This window comes from Pseudophryne corroboree, chromosome 10, assembly GCF_028390025.1.
Source record: "Pseudophryne corroboree isolate aPseCor3 chromosome 10, aPseCor3.hap2, whole genome shotgun sequence".
NCBI classification, from domain to species: domain Eukaryota; kingdom Metazoa; phylum Chordata; class Amphibia; order Anura; family Myobatrachidae; genus Pseudophryne; species Pseudophryne corroboree.
The window spans coordinates 267,015,689-267,041,865 of NC_086453.1; the positions used below are offsets into that span (position 1 = coordinate 267,015,689).

General features: G+C 47.1%; 1 protein-coding gene across 1 annotated transcript in view; it reads right to left on the reverse strand.

Moving 5' to 3' along the window:
* Nucleotides 1-26,177, reverse strand: part of SIK2 (salt inducible kinase 2) — a 312,227-nt gene that overhangs the window by 205,688 nt on the left and 80,362 nt on the right. Inside the window, exons 2-3 of the mRNA XM_063943258.1 lie at nt 19,226-19,342; nt 8,665-8,728 (exon numbers count right to left, since the gene is read on the reverse strand). Of these exons, the coding sequence (XP_063799328.1) occupies nt 8,665-8,728; nt 19,226-19,342 (181 nt within the window). The remainder of the gene's footprint in view (nt 1-8,664; nt 8,729-19,225; nt 19,343-26,177) is intronic.

A 26,177-nucleotide genomic window follows, 5' to 3' on the forward strand; every position in this document is an offset into this window, starting at 1 on the left:
CCAATGTACCTGAAACAGCTTCTGACCCCATACTGCCCCACTCGATTACTGCGATCTGTAGATGAAGGACTTTTAGCAGTACCTAGAATCTACCGTAATTCATCTGGGGGTCGAGCTTTTAGTCATGCGGCTCCGACTCTATGGAACTCACTTCCCCGCACAGTGCGAGAGGCCCCAACTATAGAATCCTTCAAAAGTAGACTCAAGACTTTTCTGTTTACTCAAGCATTTCCATAATGTCCCTTTAGTATCTCCATGCTTCTGTATTTTATAAAAATGTACTTCATTATTTTCTGTACTATATTATGCTATGTATCTGTTAAGCGCCTTGGGTCCTATTGGAGAAAGAGCGCTATATAAATAAAATTATTATTATTATTATTATTATTATTATTATTATTATTATTATGTATTGCAGAGAGTCCGCACTTGGGACGGGCGCCAAGCATCCACTACGGACTACGAGAAATAGAATTACCGGTGAGTAAATTCTTATTTTCTCTGACGTCCTAGTGGATGCTGGGAACTCCGTAAGGACCATGGGGATTATACCAAAGCTCCCAAACGGGCGGGAGAGTGCGGATGACTCTGCAGCACCGAATGAGCAAGGCAAGGTCCTCCTCAGCCAGGGTATCAAACTTGTAGAACTTAGCAAATGTGTTTGAACCCGACCAAGTAGCAGCTCGGCAAAGCTGTAAAGCCGAGACCCCTCGGGCAGCCGCCCAAGAAGAGCCCACCTTCCTTGTGGAATGGGCTTTTACCGATTTAGGATGCGGCAATCCTGCCGCAGAATGAGCTTGCTGAATCGTGTTACAGATCCAGCGCGCAATAGTTTGCTTTGAAGCAGGAGCACCCAGCTTGTTGGGCGCATGCAGGATAAACAGCGAGTCAGTTTTCCTGACTCCAGCCATCCTGGCTACATAGATTTTCAAAGCCCTGACTACATCTAGTAACTTGGAGTCCTCCAAGTCCCTAGTAGCCGCAGACACCACAATAGGTTGGTTCAAATGAAACGCTGATACCACCTTAGGGAGAAATTGGGGACGAGTCCTCAATTCTGCCCTGTCCATATGGAAGATCAGATAAGGACTTTTACACGACAAAGCCGCCAATTCTGACACACGCCTAGCCGAAGCTAAGGCCAATAGCATGACCACTTTCAACGTTAAGATCCCAAGGTGCCACTGGAGGCACAAAAGGGGGCTGAATATGCAGCACTCCCTTAACAAACGTCTGAACTTCAGGCAGTGAAGCCAGTCGTTTTTGAAAGAAAATAGATAGGGCCGAAATCTGGACCTTTATGGATCCTAATTTTAGGCCCATAGTCACTCCTGACTGTAGGAAGTGCAGGAATCGACCCAGCTGGAATTCCTCTGTAGGGGCCTTCCTGGCCTCACACCAAGCAACATATTTTCGCCATATACGGTGATAATGTTGTGCTTTCACGTCTTTCCTAGCCTTTATCAGCGTAGGAATCACTTCATCCGGAATGCCCTTTTCCGTTAGGATCCGGCGTTCAACCGCCATGCCGTCAAACGCAGCCGCGGTAAGTCTTGGAACAGACAGGGCCCCTGCTGTAACAGGTCCTGTCTGAGAGGCAGAGGCCATGGGTCCTCTGAGATCATTTCTTGTAGTTCTGGGTACCAAGTTCTTCTTGGCCAATCCGGAACGATGAATATAGTTCTTACTCCTCTCTTTCTTACTATCCTCAGTACCTTGGGTATGAGAGGAAGAGGAGGGAACACAAACCGACTGGTACACCCACGGTGTCACTAGTGCGTCCACAGCTATCGCCTGAGGGTCCCTTGACCTGGCGCAATATTTTTTTTAGCTGTTTGTTGAGGCGGGACGCCATTATGTCCACCTGTGGCCGTTCCCAACGGTTTACAATCTGCGTGAAGACTTCTGGATGAAGTCCCTACTCTCCCGGGTGGAGGTCGTGCCTGCTGAGGAAGTCTGCTTCCCAGTTGTCCACTCCCGGAATGAACACTGCTGAAAGTGCTAGCACGTGATTTTCCGCCCATCGGAGAATCCTTGTGGCTTCTGCCATCGCCATCCTGCTTCTTGTGCCGCCCTGGCGGTTTACATGGGCGACCGCCGTGATGTTGTCTGATTGAATCAGCACTGGTTGGTTTTGAAGCAGGGGCTCTGCTTGACTCAGGGCGTTGTAAACGGCCCTTAGTTCCAGTATATTTTTGCATGGAACCTGCCGAAGGGAATTGCTTCGTAAGAAGCCACCATCTTTCCCAGGACTCGCGTGCAGTGATGCACCGACACCTGTTTTGGTTTCAGGAGGTCCCTGACCAGAGATGACAATTCCTGGGCCTTCTCCACCGGCAGAAACACCTTCTTCTGTTCTGTGTCCAGAATCATGCCCAGGAAGAGCAGACACGTCGCAGGAATCAGCTGCGACTTTGGGATATTCAGAATCCAGCCGTGCTGTTGCAACACTTCCCGAGAAAGTGCTACGCTGCTCTCTGGACCTCGCCTTTATAAGGAGATCGTCCAAGTATGGGATAATTATAACTCCCTTCCTCCGAAGGAGTATCATCATTTCGGCCATTACCTTGGTAAATACCCTCGGTGCCATGGACAGACCAAACGGCAACGTCTGGAATTGGTAATGACAGTCCTGTACCACAAACCTGAGGTACTCCTGGTGAGGTGGGTAAATGGGGACATGCAGATAAGCGTCCTGGATGTCCAGCGACACCATAAAATCCCCCTCTTCCAGGCTTGCAATAACCGCCCTGAGCGATTCCATTTTGAACTTGAACTACCTTACATAAGTGTTCAAGGATTTTAAATTTAGAATGGGTCTCAACGAACCGTCTGGTTTCGGTACCACAAACATTGTGGAATAGTAACCCCGTCCCTGCTGAAGGTACAGCTTGTGAATAGCCGCCAGCACTACCTCCCTTTCCCTGGGAGCCGCTGGCAAGGCTGATTTGAGGTAACGGCGAGGGGGAGTCGCCTCGAACTCCAGCATTTATCCCTGAGATACCACTTGTAGAACCCAGAGATCCACCTGTGAGCGAACCCACTGGTCGCTGAAGTTCCGGAGACGCGCCCCCACCGCACCCGACTCCACCTGTGGAGCCCCAGCGTCAAGCGGTGGACTTAGTGGAAGCAGGGGAGGATTTTTGTTCCTGGGAACTGGCTGTCTGGTGCAGCTTTTTTCCTCTTCCCCTGCCTCTGGGCAGAAAGGATGCTCCTCTGACCCGCTTGCCTTTCTGAGGCCGAAAGGACTGTACTTGATAATACGGTGCTTTCTTAGGCTGTGAGGGAACCTGAGGTAAAAAAGTCGACTTCCCAGCTGTTGCTGTGGATACGAGGTCCGATAGACCGTCCCCAAACAATTCCTCACCCTTATAAGGCAAAACCTCCATGTGCCTTTTAGAATCAGCATCACCTGTCCACTGCCGAGTCCATAATACTCTCCTGGCAGAAATGGACATTGCATTAATTCTAGATGCCAGCCGGCAAATGTCCCTCTGTGCATCCCTCATATACAAGACGACGTCCTTTATATGCTCTATGGTTAGCAAAATAGCATCCCTGTCGAGGGTATCAATGTTGTCTGACAGGGTATCAGATCATGCTGCCGCAGCACTACACATCCATGCTGAAGCAATAGCAGGTCTCAGTATAGTACCTGAGTGTGTATATACAGACTTCAGGATAGCCTCCTGCTTTCTATCTGCAGGCTCCTTTAGGGCGGCCGTATCCTGAGACGGCAGTGCCACCCTTTTAGATAATCGTGTGAGCGCCTTGTCCACCCTAGGGGATGTCTCCCAGCGTAACCTATCCGTTGGTGGGAAAGGGTACGCCATCAGTAACCTCTTAGAAATCACTAGTTTCTTATCAGGGGAACACCACGCTTCTTCACACAATTCTTTTAATTCATCAGATGGGGGAAAAGTCACTGGCTGCTTTTTCTCCCCAAACATAATACCCTTTTTAGTGGTAACCGGGTTAATGTCAGAAATGTGCAACACATTTTTCATTGCCGTAATCATGCATCGGATGGCCCTTGTGGACTGTACATTTGTCTCATCCTCGTCGACACTGGAGTCAGACTCCGTGTCGACATCTGTGTCTGCAATCTGAGCTAGCGGGCGTTTTTGAGCCCCTGATGGCCTCTGAGACGCCTGGGCAGGTGCGGGCTGAGATGCCGGCTGTCCCAAGGCTGTTACGTCATCAAACCTTTTATGTAAAGAGTTGACACTGTCGGTTAATACCTTCCACATATCCATCCACTCCGGTGTCGGCCCCGTAGGGGGCGACATCACACTTATCGGCTCCTGCTCCGCCTCCACGTAGCCCTCCACATCAAACATGTCGACACAGCCGTACCGACACACCGCACACACACAGGGAATGCTCTGACTGAGGACAGGACCCCACAAAGTCCTTTGGGGAGACAGAGAGAGAGTATGCCAGCACACACCACAGCGCTATATAACACAGGGATTTTCACTATACTGAGTGATTTTTCCCAATAGCTGCTTATCAATACAAATTGCGCCTAAATTTATGTGCCCCCCCTCTCTTTTTTACCCTTGTCGTACTGGATACTGCAGGGGAGAGCCTGGGGAGCGTCCTTCCAGCGGAGCTGTGAAGAGAAAATGGCGCTGGCTGTGCTGAGGAAGATAGCCCCGCCCCCTCAGCGGCGGGCTTCTCCCGCTTTTTATAATGTTAATGGCGGGGGTTTTGCACATATATAGTGTTATACACTGTATTATGTGCTATTTGTGCCATAAAGGTAAACTAATTGCTGCCCAGGGCGCCCCCCCCCCCCCCAGCGCCCTGTACCCAACAGTGATCGGAGTGTGTTGTGTGCTATGGGAGCAATGGCGCACAGCTGCAGTGCTGTGCGCTACCTTAATGAAGACAGGAGTCTTCAGCCGCCGTTTTTCATCTTTATCTTCCGTCTTCTGGCTCTGCAAGGGGGACGGCGGCGCGGCTCCGGGAACGGACGATCGAGGTCGGGCCCTGTGTTTGATCCCTCTGGAGCTAATGGTGTCCAGTAGCCTTAGAAGCACAAGCTAGCTGCAAGCAGGTAGGTTTGCTTCTCTCCCCTCAGTCCTTCGTAGCAGTGAGTCTGTTGCCAGCAGATCTCACTGAAAATAAAAAACCTAACAAATACTTTCTTTTCTAGTGAGCTCAGGAGAGCCCACTAGGTGCATCCAGCTCTGGCCGGGCACAGATTCTAACTGAGGTCTGGAGGAGGGGCATAGAGGGAGGAGCCAGTGCACACCAGATATAGTACCTAATCTTTCTTTTAAGAGTGCCCAGTCTCCTGCGGAGCCCGTCTATACCCCATGGTCCTTACGGAGTTCCCAGCATCCACTAGGACGTCAGAGAAATATAAAAGTTGTTATGTAATATTTATGTGCGACACATTCTTAGGGCACGAATGTGTGCTGGGAAAATGGTTAGAGATGCTTGTAAACAAACTCTATAGTCATGCCTTAACAATACTAGCCAGAACATCCAGGAGGATCCCAAATCTTGGGTGGCGTTTGCAGACACACAGAAGAGTGGGCAAGCCTCCCATAGGCTGCCCACCAGCTGATCGTGGCCATCTCCTTCCTGTGTTTTAGAATATGGATTGTAAAAAAAACAACCAGACTTTCCAAACATATTTTTAAAAAATTTACATTTTAGATTGCAGCGTTGACAGCACTACCGACATTGTTTTTCTTGCACATTTCAAGTATTTACTAATGCGTAAATAGCACAAAAAAACCCAGCAACTAGCATTCGAAGTGCTGTACATGGTGTGTATTAATGTAAGCGGATGCATCTCATGTATGCTAATAATACAAAAAGGTCTATTCAATTGTTGGCGAGATTGTTTTCACTAATAGGTGTCTGATCGGAGCGATATAAATGTTGCTCCGATCAGACGCACATTAGCCGCAGCAGTCACATTTCAGCTCACACCTCCAGAGGCTGCGAGCTGAAATGTGTGAAAACGCGCCCATTAATTTAGATGGGTTTTGCTGCTTTACACGGCTAAACCCTGTCTAACCTGGCGCAATAAGTGCAATGATTAAAGGGCTCCGAGAACAATTGAATGGCAACAATGGGCGCCCTTTAATTATCGCTAAAGAACAAACATTTGAATAGCTCCCGAAGTGTAGCTTTACATGATCAAAGATGGTCTGATCTGTAATGTATTGAAGTTTATAGGTCCTCAAGAGATGCTGCATTTCAAAACAACTGACTCCGAAATTATTTTAATGTTCTTTCTATATGCAGTTAGGCCTGAAATAGATATATAGGTGGTCATTCCGAGTTGATCGCTAGCTGCATTTGTTTGCAGCGCAGCGATCAGGCTAAAAAATGGCAGTTCTACGCATGCGTATGCAGCGCAATGCGCACGCGCGTCCTACAGTCAAAACGAACGATGCAGTTTTGCACAGGGTCTAGCGATTTCAGTCGCACGGTTTGCCGCAGAGTGATTAACATGAAGTGGGTGTTTCTGGGTGGCAACTGACCGTTTTCAGGGAGTATTCGGAAAAACGCAGGCGTGCCAGGGAAAACGCAGGCGTGGCTGGGCGAACGCTGGGCGGGTGTGAGACATCAAATCCGGAACTGAATAGTCTGAAGTGATCGCAAGCGCTGAGTAGGTTTTGGGCTACTCTGAAACTACACAAAAAATTTTTGCAGGCGCTCTGCGATAAAAACGTTCGCACTTCTGCTAAGCTAAAATACACTCCCAGAGTGCGGCGGCATAGCGTTTGCACGGCTGCTAAAAACAGCTAGTGAGCGATCAACTCGGAATGACCCCCATAGTGAGAATCTGAGCTATAGGCTCCTTGTTTCTTCATTACGGTCACTATTTGCACAATCACAGACTGTGTGGGCTATAGTGGCACATTGCAAACAGCCGAGACTTTTAGTCTGCAAGATACACAGTGTATGAGTTTCATATTTTGGCAACGGTTCACAGAAGGTGGAGTGTGGGGGGCCCTTATCGATTAGGAGCATATGAGAAAACATCACATGCGTCACTCTCCACTTCACATCCGCCTTCACAGTGTAAAAATCTATTCTATTACCTTGCATATTGACGTTCTACATTCCCGCCAATGTCAGAGTGGTTGCTATAGCAGTCACTCAGCCCGGAAAGATATTGCTTAAAATATAGGGTCTTATATAAAGTAATGACTTCAAAGGACTCACATCTCCTTTAGGCATGCAAAAGTACGTATACTTTAACAATCATTTTTACTTTGGACAGTTTTTAGCAGCAAGATCTATATTTTGTTTCCTAGAGAGGAAGGAAAAGCTGTTCCTGGGAATATGTATTTGATGGTTATATATAGTAGAACAGATGCACTGCATTAAAAGACACCACATTCTGCAACTGTCAGATTACAATGTTGGCCAATGGGAAGCTAGGACACGTCTCCCAAATTCCTTGGATTAAAATGTGTGTAATGCTAAATATCCAAATAGTGATGTATAAGTGTACGCATTCTATGTACGTAGAAGGATGTGAACTTAAGTGCGGATGGAACGCTCCAGCTAAAGTAACACTGTAGTCACAAACAGCATTGCTCCCTATGCTTCTCACCAACAAATACTGGAGGGTAAAGGCCCATACACATTAGACGATGTCGCTCTGTGAGCGACATCGTCTAATGTTCCCCCTCCCGGGCCGGCCGGTCGGCGGCCGACTGTACGCACTGAGCGATATGACCGCTCATATCGCTCAGTGACGTCACGCCTCTGCCAGCCCTGCATGAAGGTCGTGGACGACAGTCCACATCCTTCATGCATGCCCTACCAACAGCGACGATTGTTGCCGACCCGCGGGGCCGCGCATCGGTTGTCGCTGGCGGCATACACACTTGACGATAAAATGAGCGACGTCGCTCAAGGAGGGGGAAAATGAGCGACGTCGCTCATTTTATCGTTAAGTGTGTATGGACCTTAAGGGTAGGTTATGGGCTGCCCCAATATTAATAAATAAATAAATAAAAATGTAACGATTTTATTTGGAATTCAAAATAAGGTGATCTGGAAAATTTTCAGAATGGGAATGAAAAATCCCTTAAGCAGGAAGTTCAATTCCATTCTGTACGTTCAGCCTCCAGTACTTCTCTATATAAAGTATCTGTCTCCAGCCATTGTGGCAGATGCTAAACATAATCTCTTGTAATAATACTTATGGGGGAAAAAGCAGAATCACAGGGGAAGATGTTTCAAACCTTGGAGATAGAGTGGAAAAAAGATAAAGTACCAATCAGCTTCATTCATTTTACAGGCGGTGATTAAAAAATACATCCAGGAGCTGATTGGTTGGTACTTTCTCTCTCTCCACGGTTTGATACATCTCACCATAATCTTGTATAGCAAGCATTTTTTTTATAACTAAAAATCTAATATTTTCTTCCATACTTGATGACTTGTGCCGTTTTCATAGAGACCATGGATTTTTTTTCTCTTTTAATGATGTAATATACGAGTACAGAATCCAACCACATAAGCAAGAGAGAGTTGGATATATAAATGGTAAACAGAACATTTTAGTATTAAAGTGCTGCTCTTGTGTGTGGCTCATTTTAGTTTCATTTGCAGACAGACTTTAGAGCACAGATCTCACAATGCCATTGTTAGCTGTGCAGGTTACACAGACAAGTAACTTACCGAAAATCTCTCCATTTTTGGCATACTCGGTCACAAGATAAAGCATGTTTTTGGTTTCCATAACCTAAAAAAGGCAGAAAAGTGAAAATAGTGTTTAAACTTTGTTTAGGAATTTGGCATAATCTATATAGCATAATCTTGCAGTACACTGCCGCCTTGTCTCCTCCCTTGCAATACACTGCGCCCTGTCTCCTCCCATGCAGTACGCTGCTGCCTTGTCTCCTCCCATGCAGTACGCTGCCGCCTTGTCTCCTCCCATGCAGTACGCTGCCGCCCTGTCTCCTCCCATGCAGTACGCTGCTGCCCTGTCTCCTCCCTTGCAGTACACTGCCGCCCTGTCTCCTCCCATGCAGTACACTGCCGCCCTGTCTCCTCCCTTGCAGTACACTGCCGCCCTGTCTCCTCCCATGCAGTACGCTGCCGCCCTGTCTCCTCCCTTGCAGTACACTGCCGCCCTGTCTCCTCCCTTGCAGTACACTGCCGCCTTGTCTCCTCCCTTGCAATACACTGCCGCCCTGTCTCCTCCCATGCAGTACACTGCCGCCCTGTCTCCTCCCTTGCAGTACACTGCCGCCGTCTCCTCCCATGCAGTATACTGCCGCCCTGTCTCCTCCCTTGCAGTACACTGCCGCCGTCTCCTCCCATGCAGTACACTGCCGCCCTGTCTCCTCCCTTGCAGTACACTGCCGCCCTGTCTCCTCCCTTGCAGTACACTGCCGCCCTGTCTCCTCCCATGCAGTACACTGCCGCCCTGTCTCCTCCCATGCAGTATACTGCCGCCCTGTCTCCTCCCATGCAGTACACTGCCGCCCTGTCTCCTCCCTTGCAGTACACTGCCGCCCTGTCTCCTCCCTTGCAGTACACTGCCGCCTTGTATCTTGCCATGCAGTACTCTCCAGATTCACCTCTTCCGCTGCAGTGCTCACCTCCCATTATGACACTCACGTTTGTTGGTGTTCTCTCCATCTTCAGCCCCCCACCCCTTCTTCTCTCCCATGCAGTTAAGGGGTATGTTTATCATCAATGTTTTGCTTTCTCCAGCAAAGTTTTCCCATGTATTTGTAAGGGGAAGCCTATACAACAAGTCTTGTAGTGGGTACTTGTTTAGCTGCCATACTTGTTCTGTAATCTCTTTTTATTAAATGGAGAACTATAATCAAGCTGGCTCACGCATGTACACATCTATAGAGAGGCCCGACAAAGTGGTCAGTAGAACTACAATAAGCAGAGACTAAAAAAAATTATACAGTTGTAGCCATGTTCATCTGACTGCAATGCTTCATGCTGCATCTAGCATGGCATGCCAGGCTGCGACTATTCGCAGCCAGTGATCGCTCCATTAATTGACTTTTAGTGGAGTGATCGCTGGCTGTGAATAGTCCCAGCCTGGCACACCATGCAGCAAGTTGTGATGCAACATGAAGCATTGCAGTAAGATGAGCATGACTACATCTGTATATAGGCTTCGGAGACTCCTCTCTGAAACTAGTATTGTGGTATTACTACAACACAATGACCACAGCACAAAAATAAAATAAGGCTCTATACTGTATATTTTGGTAACACCACAGTGATAATGATACTACTGCCTTACCATACTGCTGTACCAGTATGTTGCTTTTCCCTAACACACATCTGTGGTGCCCTCCTGACCAAACTTCAGACCATCGACTCCCAGCCTCCACCCTATTATGCTCATAAAGATATGGCTACACATAAATAACGAGTTTTATGGTAAGAACTTTCCTTTGTTAAAACTCTTTCTGCGAGGTACACTGAGCTCCACAAGGATAGACATAGGGGGTGTAGAGTAGGATCTTGATCCGAGGCACCAACAGGCTGAAAAGCTTTAACTGTTCCCAGAAAGCATAGCGCCGCCTCCTCTATAACCCCGCCTCCCTGCACAGGAGCGCAGTTTTTAGTTAACCAGCCCAATGCAGTAGCAGGAAAAGAGACGACAACGGTTAGTAGCCACATACACCACACTCTCACGACAGGAGAAGTGTCAGCGGCTAATGCCATACCAACCGAAAGAAGCTAAGTGCTTCAGGGTGGGCGCCTTGTGGAGCCCAGTGTACCTCGCAGAAAGAGTTTTAACAAAGGTAAGTTCTTACCATAAAACTCGTTTTCTGCTGCGGGGTACACTGGGCTTCACAAGGATAGACATAGGGGATGTCCTAAAGCAGTTCCTTATGGGAGGGGACGCACTGTAGCGGGCACAAGAACCCGGCGTCCAAAGGAAGCATCCTGTGAAGCGGCGGTATCGAAGGCATAGGACCTAATGAACGTGTTCACTGAGGACCACGTAGCCGCCTTGCACAATTGTTCAAGGGTCGCACCACGGCGAACAGCCCAAGAAGTTCCAACAGACCGAGTATAATGGCAAGTAATGTGAGCAGGAGCAGACAGACCAGCCCTCACATAAGCATGTGCAATCGGGTGGTCTTCAGTATGCCGAATGTCGGGATCCTGACGCACACTATACCGACAGCTATTCTCCCTCGTGGGTTTCCATGACCCCCCTGGAGAGAGAATAAAATAGTGTGGCGCGCATTACGCGCCACCGTGCCCGCAGCGTGGCGAGCGCAGCGAGCCCGCAAGGGGCTTCTTTGCGCTCGCCACACTGTCGATATGCCGGCGGTCGGGCTCCCGGCGCCGGTATGCTGGTCGCCGGGAGCCCGGCCGCCGGCATACCATACTACACCCTGTGCAATCACCATTCTAATCCATCTGGCCAAAGTCTGCTTCTGAGCAGGCCAGCCTCGTTTGTGAAACCCAAACAGAATAAAGAGAGAATCAGATTTCCTAACAGAAGCAGTTCTCTTCACATAGATACGGAGAGCCCGTACCACATCCAAAGACCGCTCTTTGGGAGAAAGGTCAGGAGAGACAAAGGGCGGTACAACAATCTCCTGATTAAGGTGGAACGAAGAAACCACCTTAGGTAGATAGCCGGGACGAGTCCTAAGAACCGCCCGGTCACGGTGAAATATCAGATATGGGTAACTATAAGACAAGGCACAAAATCTGACACTCTTCTAGCTGAAGCAATAGCCAGCAGAAACACCACCTTAAGGGAAAGCCACTTAAGATCAGCTGAACTAAGAGGTTCAAACGGAGACTCTTGTAACGCCTCCAAAACCACCGACAAGTCCCAAGGAGCCACAGGCGAGACATAGGGAGGTTGGATACGCAACACACCCTGAGTTAAGGTATGCACATCAGGTAAGGTCGCAAACTTTCTCTGAAACCACAAGGCAGATATTTGAACCTTGAGGGAGGCCAGACGCAGGCCTAAGTCCAGGCCCTGCTGAAGAAAGGCCAACAACTTGGCTATACTAAACTTGGAAGAGTCATAATTGTTAGATGCGCACCAAACATAGTAAGAATGCCAGACCCTATAGTAAATCCGAGCAGAAGCCGGTTTCCGGGCCCGCAACATAGTTTAAATGACCGCCTCAGAAAACCCTTTAGCCCTCAAGACGGTAGCTTCAAGAGCCACGCCGTCAAAGATAGCCTGGCTAGGTCCTAGTAGACACAGGGGCCCTGAACGAGGAGGTCTGGGCGCTGTGGAAGTAGAATTGGACGCTGTGACGATAGGCCCTGCAGGTCTGAGAACCAGTGCCGTCTGGGCCACGCTGGAGCTATGAGAAGCAGAACTCCTCTTTCTTGCTTGAACTTCCGAATTACCCTGGGCAGGAGTGACACCGGAGGGAACACGTACGGCAGCCAAAACCTCCACGGCATCGCCAGCGCATCCACGAATGCTGCTTGAGGATCCATTGTCCTTGCTCCGAAGACCGGAACCTTGTGATTGTGTCGAGACGCCATCAGATCTACGTCTGGAAGGCCCCACTTTTCCACTAGGAGTTGAAACACTTCTGGATGGAGGCCCCACTCTCCGGCGTGTACGTCCTGACGACTGAGAAAGTCCGCTTCCCAATTCAGGACCCCCGGAATGAATATTGCCGATATGGCCGGTAGATGGCGTTCCGCCCATTGTAGAATCCGTGAGACTTCCTTCATTGCCAAACGGCTTTGAGTGCCGCCTTGATGATTTATGCAAGTCTGACTGTACTTGAACAGGACGGTTCGAGAGGAGAGATTCCTCCTTGGTCCACCGACCCTGAAGGGAGTGTTGCTCCAGCACCGCGCCCCAACCTCTTAGACTGGCATTTGTCGTTAACAGGACCCAGTTGGATATCCAGAAGGGACGTCCCCTGCACAATCATTGGTCCTGGAGCCACCAGTGCAGCGACAGACGGACCTCCGGAGTCAATGAGATCATGTGAGACCTGATCCGGTGAGGCAGGCCGTCCCACTTGGCTAGAATCAGCCTCTGGAGGGGGCGAGAATGGAATTGAGCATACTCCACCATGTTGAATGCTGATACCATGAGGCCCAGCACCTGCATCGCCGAATGTATCGACACTTGCGGACGAGAAAGGAAGTAACGAATCCTGTCCTGAAGCTTCAGGACTTTCTCCTGAGACAAGAATAACCGCTGGTTGTGAGTGTCCAATAGCGCTCCCAGGTGCACCATGCTCTGAGCAGGTACCAGGGAGGATTTCTTCCAGTTGATGAGCCACCCGTGGGCTTGTAGAAACCGGACAGTCAGATCCAGATGACATAGGAGAAGTTCTGGGGAATTTGCCAGGATTTAACAAGTCGTCCAGATACGGCAGGATCCTGACCCCTGACAGCGGAGTACCACCGTCATCACCGCCATAACTTGGTGAAGACTCGCGGAGCCGTAATTAAACCAAAAGGTAACGCCCGAAACTGGTAATGGAGGTTGCCATTCGCAAACCTCAGGTATTGCTGATGTGACACTTCTATAGGAATATGCAGGTAAGCATCCTGTATATCCAGGGAGACCATATAATCCCCAGGTTCCAAGGCCAGAACTATAGAGCGAAGGGTTTCCATACGGAACTTGGAAACTTTCACAAACCTGTTCAATGCCTTGAGATTGAGAATGGGCCGAGAGGACCCATTTGGTTTCGGGACTAGAAACAGCGGAGAATAGTACCCCCGGCCCCTCTGAGCAAGAGGCACCTGTACTACGACTCCTGTGTCCAGGAGGGTCTGTACCACCGAATGTAGAGAGTTTGCCTTTGTCTGGTCCGACGGGACGTCTGTCAGGCAAAATCGATGAGGGGGACGGTTTTTGAAGGCTATGGCGTTACCTCGAGTGACGACTTCCCGTACCCAGGCATCTGAAGTGGTCTTCAACCATTCCTGGGTATACCCTAGAAGCCAGCCCCCCACCGTGGGATCCCCCACGGGGAGGCCCGCCTCATCATGCGGCAGGCTTATCCGTCTTGGAAGCTGGCTGACTGGCAGCCCAGGCTCTTTTGGGCTTCGGCTTACCAGGTTTGGAAGTGCGGGCATGCTTGTTGTACGCCTGACCTTTTGCTTTACCTGAAGGACGAAAGGGGCGAAAGGAAGTACCTTTAACCTTCAACACAGAAGGAGCGGTACTTGGCAGACAGGCAGTTTTGGCAGTAGCCAAGTCAGCCACTATCTTATTTAAATCCTCCCCAAACAGAATCTCTCCCTTGAAAGGGAGTACCTCCAGGGTTTTTCTAGAGTCCAGATCCACAGACCAGGATCTCAGCCACAATATCCGGCGAGCCAGGACTGATGTAGTAGAGGCCTTGGCTGCTAGAATACCGGCATCAGAAGCCGCCTCTTTAATATAGTGAGAAGCTGTGACAATATATGACAAGCATTGTCTAGCATGGTCAGAAGAGATTTCAGCCCATGTTGCTGCAATAGTGGGCCTTTGTTTAGCACCCGTGAGGGTGTAAATCGCTTTCAGACAACCCTCCACACGTTTATCCGTAGGCTCTTTTAGAGACGTGACGGTAGTGACAGGCAGAGCTGAGGAAACCACCATCCTAGCCACATGTGAGTCTACTGGAGGAGGCGTTTCCCAATTTATAGACAGCTCTGGCGCGAGGGGATAGCAAGCCAGCATCTTCTTTTGATGCACAAACTTCTTTCCCGGGTTTCCCCAGGATTCCTGACGTATATCCACTAGGTGGTCAGAATGAGGTAAAACTTGTTTAACTACCTTCTGACGCTTGAACCTATCTTGTTTCTTAGGAGGGACGGATGGCTCGGGATCATCCGTAATCTGTAAAATCAACTTAATAGCCTCCAAAATATCAGGAACATCCACATGTGAACTACCCTGCCCATCAGCAGTATCTGTGTCAGAATCTGTGGGGTCAGTGTAAGCGCCATCTTCATCAGACAAGGTGTCAGTGACAGCAGTGGATTGTGAGGAGATAAGAGCTCGCTTAGAGGACCCCTTGGTCTTAGGCGAGCGAGGGTCAAACTTTTTAGTAGTCAAGGACTGGTTCAACTTCTTCAATTGAGCAGACAAATTATCCGCCCACGGCGGGTTAGCTGCGGGTACCACATACGGTTGCACCGGCATAGGAGGTCCCATAGGGGGTGTTAGTTTAGTAACTAGCGTATGTAGAAGCGTGGAGAAAGCAGCCCACGATGGGTCATTATGTACCCCCGTTGCCACAGTCCCACTGGGGGACAAAGAGCCCCCAGAACCAGAGTCCGCAGCTGCTATAGTCTCCTCATAGGGATCTGTGGCTTCAGCAACACCGGCAGTGTGTTCAGCACCAGAACCGTTACCTTCAGAAGCAGACATGATATAACTTGCAGTATCAGGTAACACAGTACAATTGTCAGCAGCACAATACCTCTTGCCCAAACCCCTGCGCAGTATAGTCAGCACAAGCAGAGATACAGGAGAGATATGGTGACTAAAATCACAGAGAAAAATACGTATTAAAGTATATCTTGTGAAAATCCTATATTATTATGAAACCTGATGCACCAAGCCCCCTCAGGTTATAGAATATAGGGATAGCAAGTTGAGTGAAAGACACGAAATGGAAATCACTCAGCAAGCTAATGCACACACATATAGTCACAGTAATACAATGCAGAGGTTATTACTAACAATAATACTGCACTGGACCAGCTTTTATATATATATATATATATATATATATATATATAGCTCTGTAATCAATAGATATAACACTGCACAGTAAGAACTGGATGTATATCACAGGGTACTTGTACCAGAGAACCCTGACTAAATGCACTCTTTCTTAACTAACACTGTCTAATTGACATGTAGAATACTTAAGTGTCATGTATAGTCACAGCGCTGACAACCAGGCGGCTTTACAAAGGAGAATTTGCCCAAGCAGTCCCAGGAACAGTGTAGCTGAGAGAAATGGCGCCTAGACACTGACAGGGAGTGAGGAAGAAACAAATATGCAGCTCCAGGGCAGGAACATTTGCTGGAAATGGCGCCCTGGGGCTGGGGGAGGGCTCCAGGTCTAAGCCTTATCCCCTCTGCTGGCAAAACCACCTGGTACTGCGGGCTACACACAAAAAGGTTTTAAGAGAAAACCTGACCTGCACCCATGCCCTGGTGATCTAGTGGGATTGCCTACACTGCCACAGTGTCCACCGCCAGCGCTTGCGGCCCGCCTCCCACCGGCCGCGCCGGATCGCGATAAAGTACGGGTCCCGCGAGCAAGACCCATTCACCACCTCCCGAAGCGCGGCCACGCGATCCCGGAGAGCCCCCGTCGTGTGTGCCTGACCAGAAGAAAACCGAAGCCTCCTGCTGTAGTTACCCGGCAACCAGGGCGCGGGAGTGTACAGCGCCGCTGGGGAGAGATGGAGCTGCAGCAGTGAATGTCTGTAGACATCTACACACTGCTGCAGCCCTTGAAGTCTTCACTTTTCATCTCAAAAAGCTCTTCTTAGGGCTGCCCAGAGCAGCCCCTCTGTTATGTGCCTGCTATCTGCGGCACCAACTACAAAACTGAGCTCCTGTGCAGGGAGGCGGGGTTATAGAGGAGGCGGCGCTATGCATCTTGGGAACAGTCAAAGCTTTTGAGCCTGTTGGTGCCTCGGATCAAGATCCTACTCTACACCCCCTATGTCTATTCTTGTGGAGCCCAGTGTACCCCGCAGCAGAAATAAAACACACAATTAGAAGACAGAATGCCTGTAAAGAATTACCAGCTACAGAGCAGGATGTGCGGCATAGTAATGACAGAGCTAATACAGCCTTTCGTTTACTCTTTAATTCCTATGTTTGAATATGTAACGCTTATTTAAACTCCGTGGATGAGCGGTCTCATATGATATATGCTGACTCATGCGTCCAACATGTCTTACAGCCTCGTCCTCGTGTTACCTCTGGGTCCCAGATGGTATACATTTTATCTACACTGACATTATTAAATGGTATATGGTATAATGCATGCACGTGACGCACAGTAAATTATTAGGACAGACGTTATGAAACGGTTGTGACCATAGAACGTTCTCAATCTACCATAGGGATATGTTATATTGTATATATCAAAGACATGTAAAAGTGAATTTTATTTAATCAAAGCACTGAGTAGTTGTTACACTATCTAGCTGACTTTAGTGAAAATTCTTTTACACTCTCTTGTTCACTATCATTATACTGTGGGGCTGACGTAGCGCTGGACAAGAGTCTTCTCTTCTTCATACTGTGCATGCACATAAAGAATTGCTAAGCTTCCATATTTGGATGCATTTTCTGCTTAGGACGCAACACAGACAAATATGCACCTGGCAGAAGGTGTAGAACCTGATGGGTGCTCAACCCTGGTGCAAAGTGACCACTGTTGATGGTGACAATGGGCAGCTGCTTCTGATTGGCTGACTGTGTCTTGGTCTCTTCCACTGATACTACAGTGTATAAAGCTATAAATTATTATTGTGGCAGCTGCAACTATTATATAATTGGTTACGAATATTCCAATTTGGCTTTAAAAAAGGGGAAGACCATAAATGTTTGTATTTAATTAATTAATTCTTCTATTTTGTGTTTGTGCTTTATTTAATTGTAATTTACATGTCAAATGGGACTTAAGAATTATTATTAACACCATTCAAACACAGAGGGGGTCATTCCGAGTTGATCGCTAGCTGAAAATGTTCGCTGCGCAGCGCTGATGCAAAAAAACGGCATTTCTGCACATGCGGCGCAATGCGCACTCGCGACGTACTTTCACAACGGCCGATGTAGTTTCACACAAGGTCTAGCGAAGCTTTTCAGACGCACTGCTGGCCGCAGAGTGATTGACAGGAAGAGGGCGTTTCTGGGTGTCAACTGACCGTTTTCAGGGAGTGTTCGGAAAAATGCAGGCGTGCCAGGGAAAACGCAGGCGTGGCTGGGCGAAAGCAGGGCGTGTTCGTGACGTCAAAACAGGAACTGAACAGTCTGAAATGATCGCAAGCGCTGAGTAGGTCTGAAGCTACTCTGAAACTGCACAATAGTTTTTTGTAGCCGCTCTGCGATCCTTTCGTTTGCACTTCTGCTAAGCTAAGACACACTCCCAGAGGGTGGCGGCATAGCGTTTGCACGGCTGCTAAAAACAGCTAGCGAGCGAACAACTCGGAATGACCCCCAGAGTGTCTTAAAAATAGGCTATTTTATTAAAATGCTGAACTGTATACATAGAGTTTACTACGAACACAGTCCAGCAAAAGCTCCTGAACATTATATAGTACTACTGTTTTAATATGGCATCAAACTGGCACATTTATTATATTATCCTATCCTCTACCTGGCGCATATACTACTGTTTTATCCTTCCAAAAAACTGGCCCCTTGCTACCCTTAGAGCTGGGAGCCACTTTGCTAGAGATGTTAAATGTGTTTATTTTATGCTCCGAGATGCCTGTGCAGTGCTCCGAGATGCCTGTGCGGTGCTCCGAGATGCCTGTGCAGTGCTCCGAGATGCCTGTGCAGTGCTCCGAGATGAATGTGTGGCGCTCCAAGATGCCTGTGCGGTGCTCCAAGTGGCATGTGGCAGAATGTTGGAGTGTAAGTGGAGTGTTTAAGTACTTGTGGGAGTACTGGCAGCAGTTACATCATGGCTCTGCAGTGCAGTTACAGTATGTCCTGCTAGTGCTCTGAGTAAAAAAGCACCAGATCCGGGGTATATTACTATAAGTATAAACACCTTTGGATGGTTGGTGAGGCGGGCATGTCTGACATGAATGTATTAGTAGCAACATGGGTATAATACAACATGGGTACTGCATTCCTCCCAGCATTAAGCGAGCCTGAATCAGGGCAGGGGGCATGGCCACATCATGAGGGGGCACGTAGCAATCATGGAGAGAACATGGTAACACATCTGGGGCGTTACCAAGACTGCCCCTTATACCCCTCCTGTGCCCTGAAATCACCATATCAATGTCACACACACCAGCAGAAGTTGCAGGCAGCCGCCTTTCACCCCTATGTTTTAGGTTAAAGATGCAGCAATACCGGAATCCTGTGAAGCAATATCCTAAGCAACCATGAGGTGGCCTACCCGGGTGATGGACAACCTGATATACTGCAAAGCCTGCATTATTTCTAAATGGAAATATGCTTTAAAATTACACATACAGGTTCAAAGTATTGTATTTGTTTTTATTTTGCAATTTATAATAGTTCAATTTAATTTTAGAAAGTTACCTGATAAAGTTTGATAATATGGGGATGGTCCAGCATCTTCATTATTTGAACTTCTCTGTAGATTTTCTCTAAATTTACAGCATCCAGCTGAGACTTGTCTATGATCTTTATTGCTACCTGCAGAGGGAGTATAATAGAGTGTTAGCCAGTTGACCAGGTTCAGGATTAATTGTCATTTAAAAACAATCACCAAACGGTTCTGTTAGAGACACCCTAAGACCTTTGTTTCTTCTTCAGAACACAGCTGTCATCTGTCCAATTGCCTGCAACTTTCTTATAGCTAACATTTAGAAATAACAAGGGCTTATTTAGAAAAGTGAAGCAAGTGGAACACCAGCTGTAACCCATAGTAACCGGACAGCTTAAAGCGGATATGTGATTGCTTGCTTTGGGATGCAGTACATCATTGATCTTTATTAAATAAACCCTATAAACTCAACGAGGGGAATACAGTGAAACTATGTACCTTCACACAGGGAGAAGGAAACGTCACTGAAAGAATAAATGAATGCCGCAATAAAAGAACCTACTATATAATTCTATTGCACTGATCACCCACAAAGTTGCAATTTCCAGGGATGCGCCCAGGTTTAAATGTTGTCCCTGAATGTCTCATCTTCTCAGTATTGACGGAAGTTGCAATATTATTTCCCTTATTGCACAAGTCAGACGCAATCCAGAATGTTTAGGTGCATCATAATCAGATCCAATAAACATGAAAGGATGGACACTGTAGTGCTTCAGGGTTTGTCACCCTGGTGGCCTACTAAGTGCCCATAGTGTGGACTTTACCAGAGACGATCTATAAAGTTTAGAAAATAATACAGTATATAAAACAATCATTTATCTAGTTTTACTTGATTAACATCACCGGCAATTATCACAACTAATGGCAGGGGGTTTAAAAGTGTGTGTGTGTGTGTGTGTGTGTGTGTGTGTGTGTGTGTGTGTGTGTGTGTGTGTGTGTGTGTGTGTGTGTGTGTGTGTTCGGGCTGTAGCCTATTTTGGATGACTGTTACCAATCACACAAGTCAGTAAAATTGAACTCAAATTTTCACCCATCGATCAAAACAAAAAGCCAATTTCAGTAGTATCCATCATCCCCCTGACATTCCCATCCTAAGCACGGAAGCGTCACATGTAGGATCTCAATCAAGACAAGTAGGGTTTTAAACTCACATGCTATCAATAAAAAATGTTGACATATTAATGTGCCTGAAAAAAAAAAAATGAGTGTTGTTAGTATTTTATAAAACTGTATATAAGGCACAGCAAGTATACAGCAGCAGCTTTTGCATGCGAGTGCGGCGAAGTCCCCCAGCAGCGAGTGAGCCTGAGCTATTGCACACGTTCACAATGAATAAAGCTGCTGACATTTCAGGATTCAAGCGATTTCTCAGAATTATATTCATCTCCTCTGGGAAGTGGTGACAGCTGGCAGGGGAGCAGCAGGATTGTGACAGAGGCAGCCTGATTACTCCTGCACCCCACAGGACTCCTCCAGGACACTTTATTTGGTGTCCCCAGTCAGTTTTATCTTAACCCTTTAGTGATATGATGCGAGTGACTACTAGGCAGCTCTGACTAATGGTCACAATGGATGACTGTGCTGGTAGTAACACAACATTCTCAGTTCCATGCTTTTGGATGACCATGCAGACAAATATAAAGAAATGTAACAATATAATTATAACCAATATAAGTAAGTGCTGAATTTCCCCATATAAAAATACATAATTGAACTGAAAATGATAAAGGGGTTGGGGCTGATATGCTGACCCTGGGATCCCGTCCGCCAGAATGCCAGCAGGGGGGTGAGCGCATCAGTGCCCCTTCCGTGCACGGTGGCTCGCAGCACTCGTCACAGGTTCTGTTCCCACTCTATGGTGTCATGGACACCCATGAGTGGGAATAGCCGGCATTCTGGCTGGCGGCATTGTCAGCGGTCAGGATTCCGGCGTCGGTACCTTGACCGCCGGCATATCAACTGCTTCCCTGATAAAGGCGTGTACTTGCTAAACCAGCCATTATAAAAAGGTTATGTTCTGAGTGATTTATTTATTAGCAGTTATTTATATAGTGCACACACAAATATTAAGCAGGGCTTTAAAGACAATGTTTAGTCCCTTTCCCAGTGGAGATTACGTTCTATATTCCTAACCACATGTACACACACACGTACATACTAGGGTTCATTTTCTTCAGACGCCAATCAATCAACCAGTATGATTTTGGATTGCGGGAGGGAATCAACATACTAGAAAATATACAAACTGGACACAAAGACGTCCTTGGTAGGGAACTGAACCCAAGACCTCAGTGCTGTGAGGCAGCAAGCTTATTAATGTAGCACGGTTCTACCCCAAATTTGGAAATGTCAAATTAGAAAGTATGTGTAATAGAACCGAGGGAATTGCCATATACACAGTAGTTGTTGGCAAGAATGTTGAGTGCCGGCACCTTGTAATTCTACCAAATCTAAAAGATAAGTCTCAAATGGTACCTGGTGCCTGCTGCCACTGAGATACATACTCGCAGGGCTGTTATAGTCCAACATGGTGCATCCACCTTGACTTGGAGTCATCAAATTGCACTATATATAGGCTTACCATATTATCCTTTTAAATGGGGACACCAATGAATCACACAGGCTCTGTGGCTGGTTGACGTCAAGCCTGCATTTCACTTGGTTTTAATCAGCCACAGAATCCATGAAATTTATGAGCATCCCGGTTTACTATATATCTAAAAGACACCTGCTCTATCTGTAGCTAATGAATGATTAAATGAATTCCTGGAGCCCCACAGGCCTGATAGCACCAATATTGATGACAATGAACCCATCAATTTACAAGTGCCACTTTGCCGCTAGACACCATGTACCGCTGTATCCCTAGGCTCTAGTGATAGGATGCTCTGCCACTACTGTTTGTGGGTGATGAGTACCTGTTAGGTACAGTGTGTAACACCACTGGCAGGGCCACGGGGGTGCTCGTTTCATTTTCATATTTTAACAGCAGCAATATGTTTGTGGCATGTACTTTTAAATTCTCTGGGCGGTATTCAAATGATATATCACGCCCAATCTCCTTTCTAAAGTGACCCTCGTTATCGCACATATCGCGCCCATAGTATTCAGGTTTAGCTGCATAAAGGGCTGGATGCCCTCGCTACTCTGGAAGTAGCGAGCTGAAATGATTATACCACACCCGTTAGCAGAAACGGAACGGGTGTGGAAGGGGGTGAAAAGAATTGAATACCGCCTAAGTGATTTAGGGGTATATTCAATAAGAGTCGGATCCATTCCGACATGCAGTTGTCAGAATGGATCCGACAACCCCTATTCAATGGACGGCCAAATCAGACTGTCGGATTTGGCCGTACACAGGATCCTGTCCTGCCACTGCTGTCGGCGGATGCGCTGACAGCAGCTGCCAGGAGTGCAGATGGCGGCGGTCATGAGCGGGGCGGCGACAGGGGTAAGCTGGGCAGTGGGGGGAGCAGAGAAATGGCGGCCGGCGGGGGAGCTGGCTGCGGGGGGAACATGTCTGCGGTGGCGGGGGGAGGCGCCGCAGAAATGTCCCCCCGCCGGCCGCCGATCTCTGCTCCCCCCGCAGCACCGCTTGTCTCCACACCTCAATCTGATTTGTTTTCAAGTCGGATTGAGTTTGTCAGAAAGGGGGCCAAAACCTGTCGGATTTGGCCCCATTTCCGACAGAAGCATGTGGATCGGCAGCTATTCCGCCGATCCACGTGTTTTCCAACAAGTCAGGAAATCCCGACTTGTTGGAAAAAATCAGCCCCTATTGAATAGGTCGGAACCCCTACCAACCTATTTCTGTCGGAAGCTGCCGTCTTTCCGACAAGACGGCAGCTTCCGACAGTTATTGAATACAGCCCTTAGTCCCCATGAAAACTGCTGGGTGACTATTCCGTGGATCCATCATCCTTCTGTAAAAGAAAGTTTTTCTATACCCCATCCCTCAATTATTAAGGCTCTGCCAATTCTTCATCTAGAAAGCCTCTCATTTTACTACATTACCTTCATCGCTGCTAATACTATTCGCTTTACCCATTCCACTAGAGTCTAATCCTAGGAATTTTAGTTTCTGAATTAATATATTGTGGGATACAATGAGAAAAGCCATGGTAAAATCCAAATACGCACAAAGACCAGTGACCCACCCTGATCTATCTGTATCGATGTCCAGGTAAGAAAAAGAGGAATATACATTTGTTGAACCTCCCTGTAGCAAATCCATGCTGCCTTAGACCTGCTATTTGTTTGACTTAAAGCCCATCTAAGATGTAGTACTTTAGTTATCATACCCTTCCTTACTGTTTTCATATGTCAGCAGCAATTGGTTAAACAGCTTGTATGCTGGCACAGCTAATACTACTCTTTGTTCTTGTAATACTCTTTCATGTACACCCACCACTCCATCGCTGTGTGACATGTGACCAAGGCAAAAGATTGCGTGAACATGTCAAAAAAATCATGCAGTGATCAACCTTGCTTATGTACAGCTTCCTATATATAGACTGGTTAGTCAGTTTGCTTATGTTTAACTAAAATCGGTCTGACATGGTTACAGATGGAACCAAAACAATCAGTTTGTTTGGCCAATGGCACTACATGTTAATGGTTATGGGACTCATGTGACTTATTATTGGTTAAGGGCCTCATGTGATTGGTTATTGGTTATGGCACTCATGTGATTGTAGTTATAAATCAATAACCAGAGTAGCCAAAGCAAGCAGATCAACTACAGACTTTGTCAGATATTTGCCTAAAGTGGAACAGGTCTAGTTGTCTTACGATAAAGTTAAGGTAATCAACAGTGGTAGTGAATTGAACAGGTGCATGAAGTCGCATCTATACAATTCTAAACGAAACAGCACATATCACACACATATCACAATGGAGCATGGCCAACCACCAGGGGCATGTATCTACCACTTCTAAAGCGAAAAGGAACCACATAACACGCCCTGTTTAGACGGGATCAGTAGTTCTTCACTCCCTCGGTCACCCAGCCCCATAGCCATGCATGCTAACATGGATGAGATTGTCCATATTGGCTTGCAGGCATAAACGAGCCGGCATTAAAGATGAACATGCGCGGTGCATATACACAATGAAAGATATGAAAGCTATCTTATTCATTAATGAACGAGATCGTTCATATCTTTCAGTGTAATCGCTGAGTGTGTAGGACCCATAACTTTATACTACATCATATTTAAAAGTTAATTAAAAAAAAAAATAGATTGAATCCACTAGGAAGAGACAAGCAGGGTTCAGTGGGAAACTGTATTCTTAACTTCAATTTTATTTATCCTTTAAACTCTCACAATATAATGTGGAGGCAAGATTTTTTTTAATGGCTTTATTGTGTATTTTTGTACAGGACCAATTTCTCAAAGCAAAATAACACTAGTGGCAGTAAACAAAAGATACATTTATCTTGCTCTTGGCACATCGATATATTATATACAACTATATTACGTTCAATTCTTTACTATCCTGACAAGTACCAAAGCAGCTATCCATCTGTCTTGGCATCCCTATCTCTTTCCGCTACAGATGAAGTGACATCTGGATTTCAGTTCTGCAAACAAGGTCTGTCTTTACTGATCACTCTGTACGGAGGCATAGAAACCTAGTCTAAATCTCTCTTTGCTACCAATCCACCTTTCTGTGCTGTCTCAAGTCAACACCAATAGCACGTTGTGAAATAAATGTGTATGAACAGGGGAACTCTCCAGAATTCCATATATGTAGACAAAGTTTTATTAATTAAAATAGCATACTCAACTAAAACTTTTTCAGTCCATCCGGACCGTCCTCAAGAGTCACACGGCATGATACATCTTTAATGCATTCCTCATCACAGCCCAGCAGTAATGCTGGGACTGCCCATATGACTTCCTTTATACCAGCCACAATCAAATCTGGCGCCAAATACCCCACTTCCGCGTTCCAGAGTGGAACGCACATGATGTCACTTCCCTTTATAAATACAGTATACATATAAACAGTAATGCACTCATCATAAGGTGGTAAATAATATCATATATATTATAAAATAGGATTTTAATTACCTACAAGTAAATCCCTTTTCTCGTAGACCATAGAGGATGCTGGGGTCCACATTATTACCATGGGGTATAGAGGGGTCCACCAGGAGCCATTGGCACTTTAAGAGTTTGAGAGTGTGGACTGGCTCCTCCCTCTATGCCCCACCTACCTGACTCAGTCTAGAAACTGTGCCCGAGGAGACGGACATCTTCGAGAGAAGGATTATACACAGATAGTGGCGAGATTCACAAAAGCTCACACATACAAGGCAAAACAAGCTATCTAGCTTGAAACATCAGCAACCGCTGAAACATTTCTTACCAAGTAACAATGCAGTACTAAAAACAAAGATGTACTGAACCAGATAACCACTGCGGGAAACCGAAGCCCTGGGCGGGCGCCCACCATCCTCTACGGACTACAAGAAAAGGATTTACCGGTAGGTAATTAAAATCCTATTTTCTCTTACGTCCTAGAGGATGCTGGGGTCCACATTAGTACCATGGGGATGTACCAAAGCTCCTAGAACGGGAGGGAGAGCGTGGAGGCTCCTGCAGAACTGATTGACCAAACATCAGGTTCTCAGCGGCCAAAGTATCGAACTTGTAGAACTTTGCAAACATGCTCGGCCCAGACCAAGTAGCCGCTCGGCAAAGCTGTAAAGCAGAGACACCCCGGGCAGCCGCCCAGGAAGAACCCACCTTAAGAGTAGAGTGGGTCTTAACAGACGTAGGACATGGCAATCCTGACGTAGAATATGCATGCTGGATAGTGAACCTGATCCAGCGAGAAATCGCCTGCTTAGAAGCAGGACACCCAATTTTCTTGGGATCATACAGGACAAACAGAGAGTCCAATTTCCTGTGACGA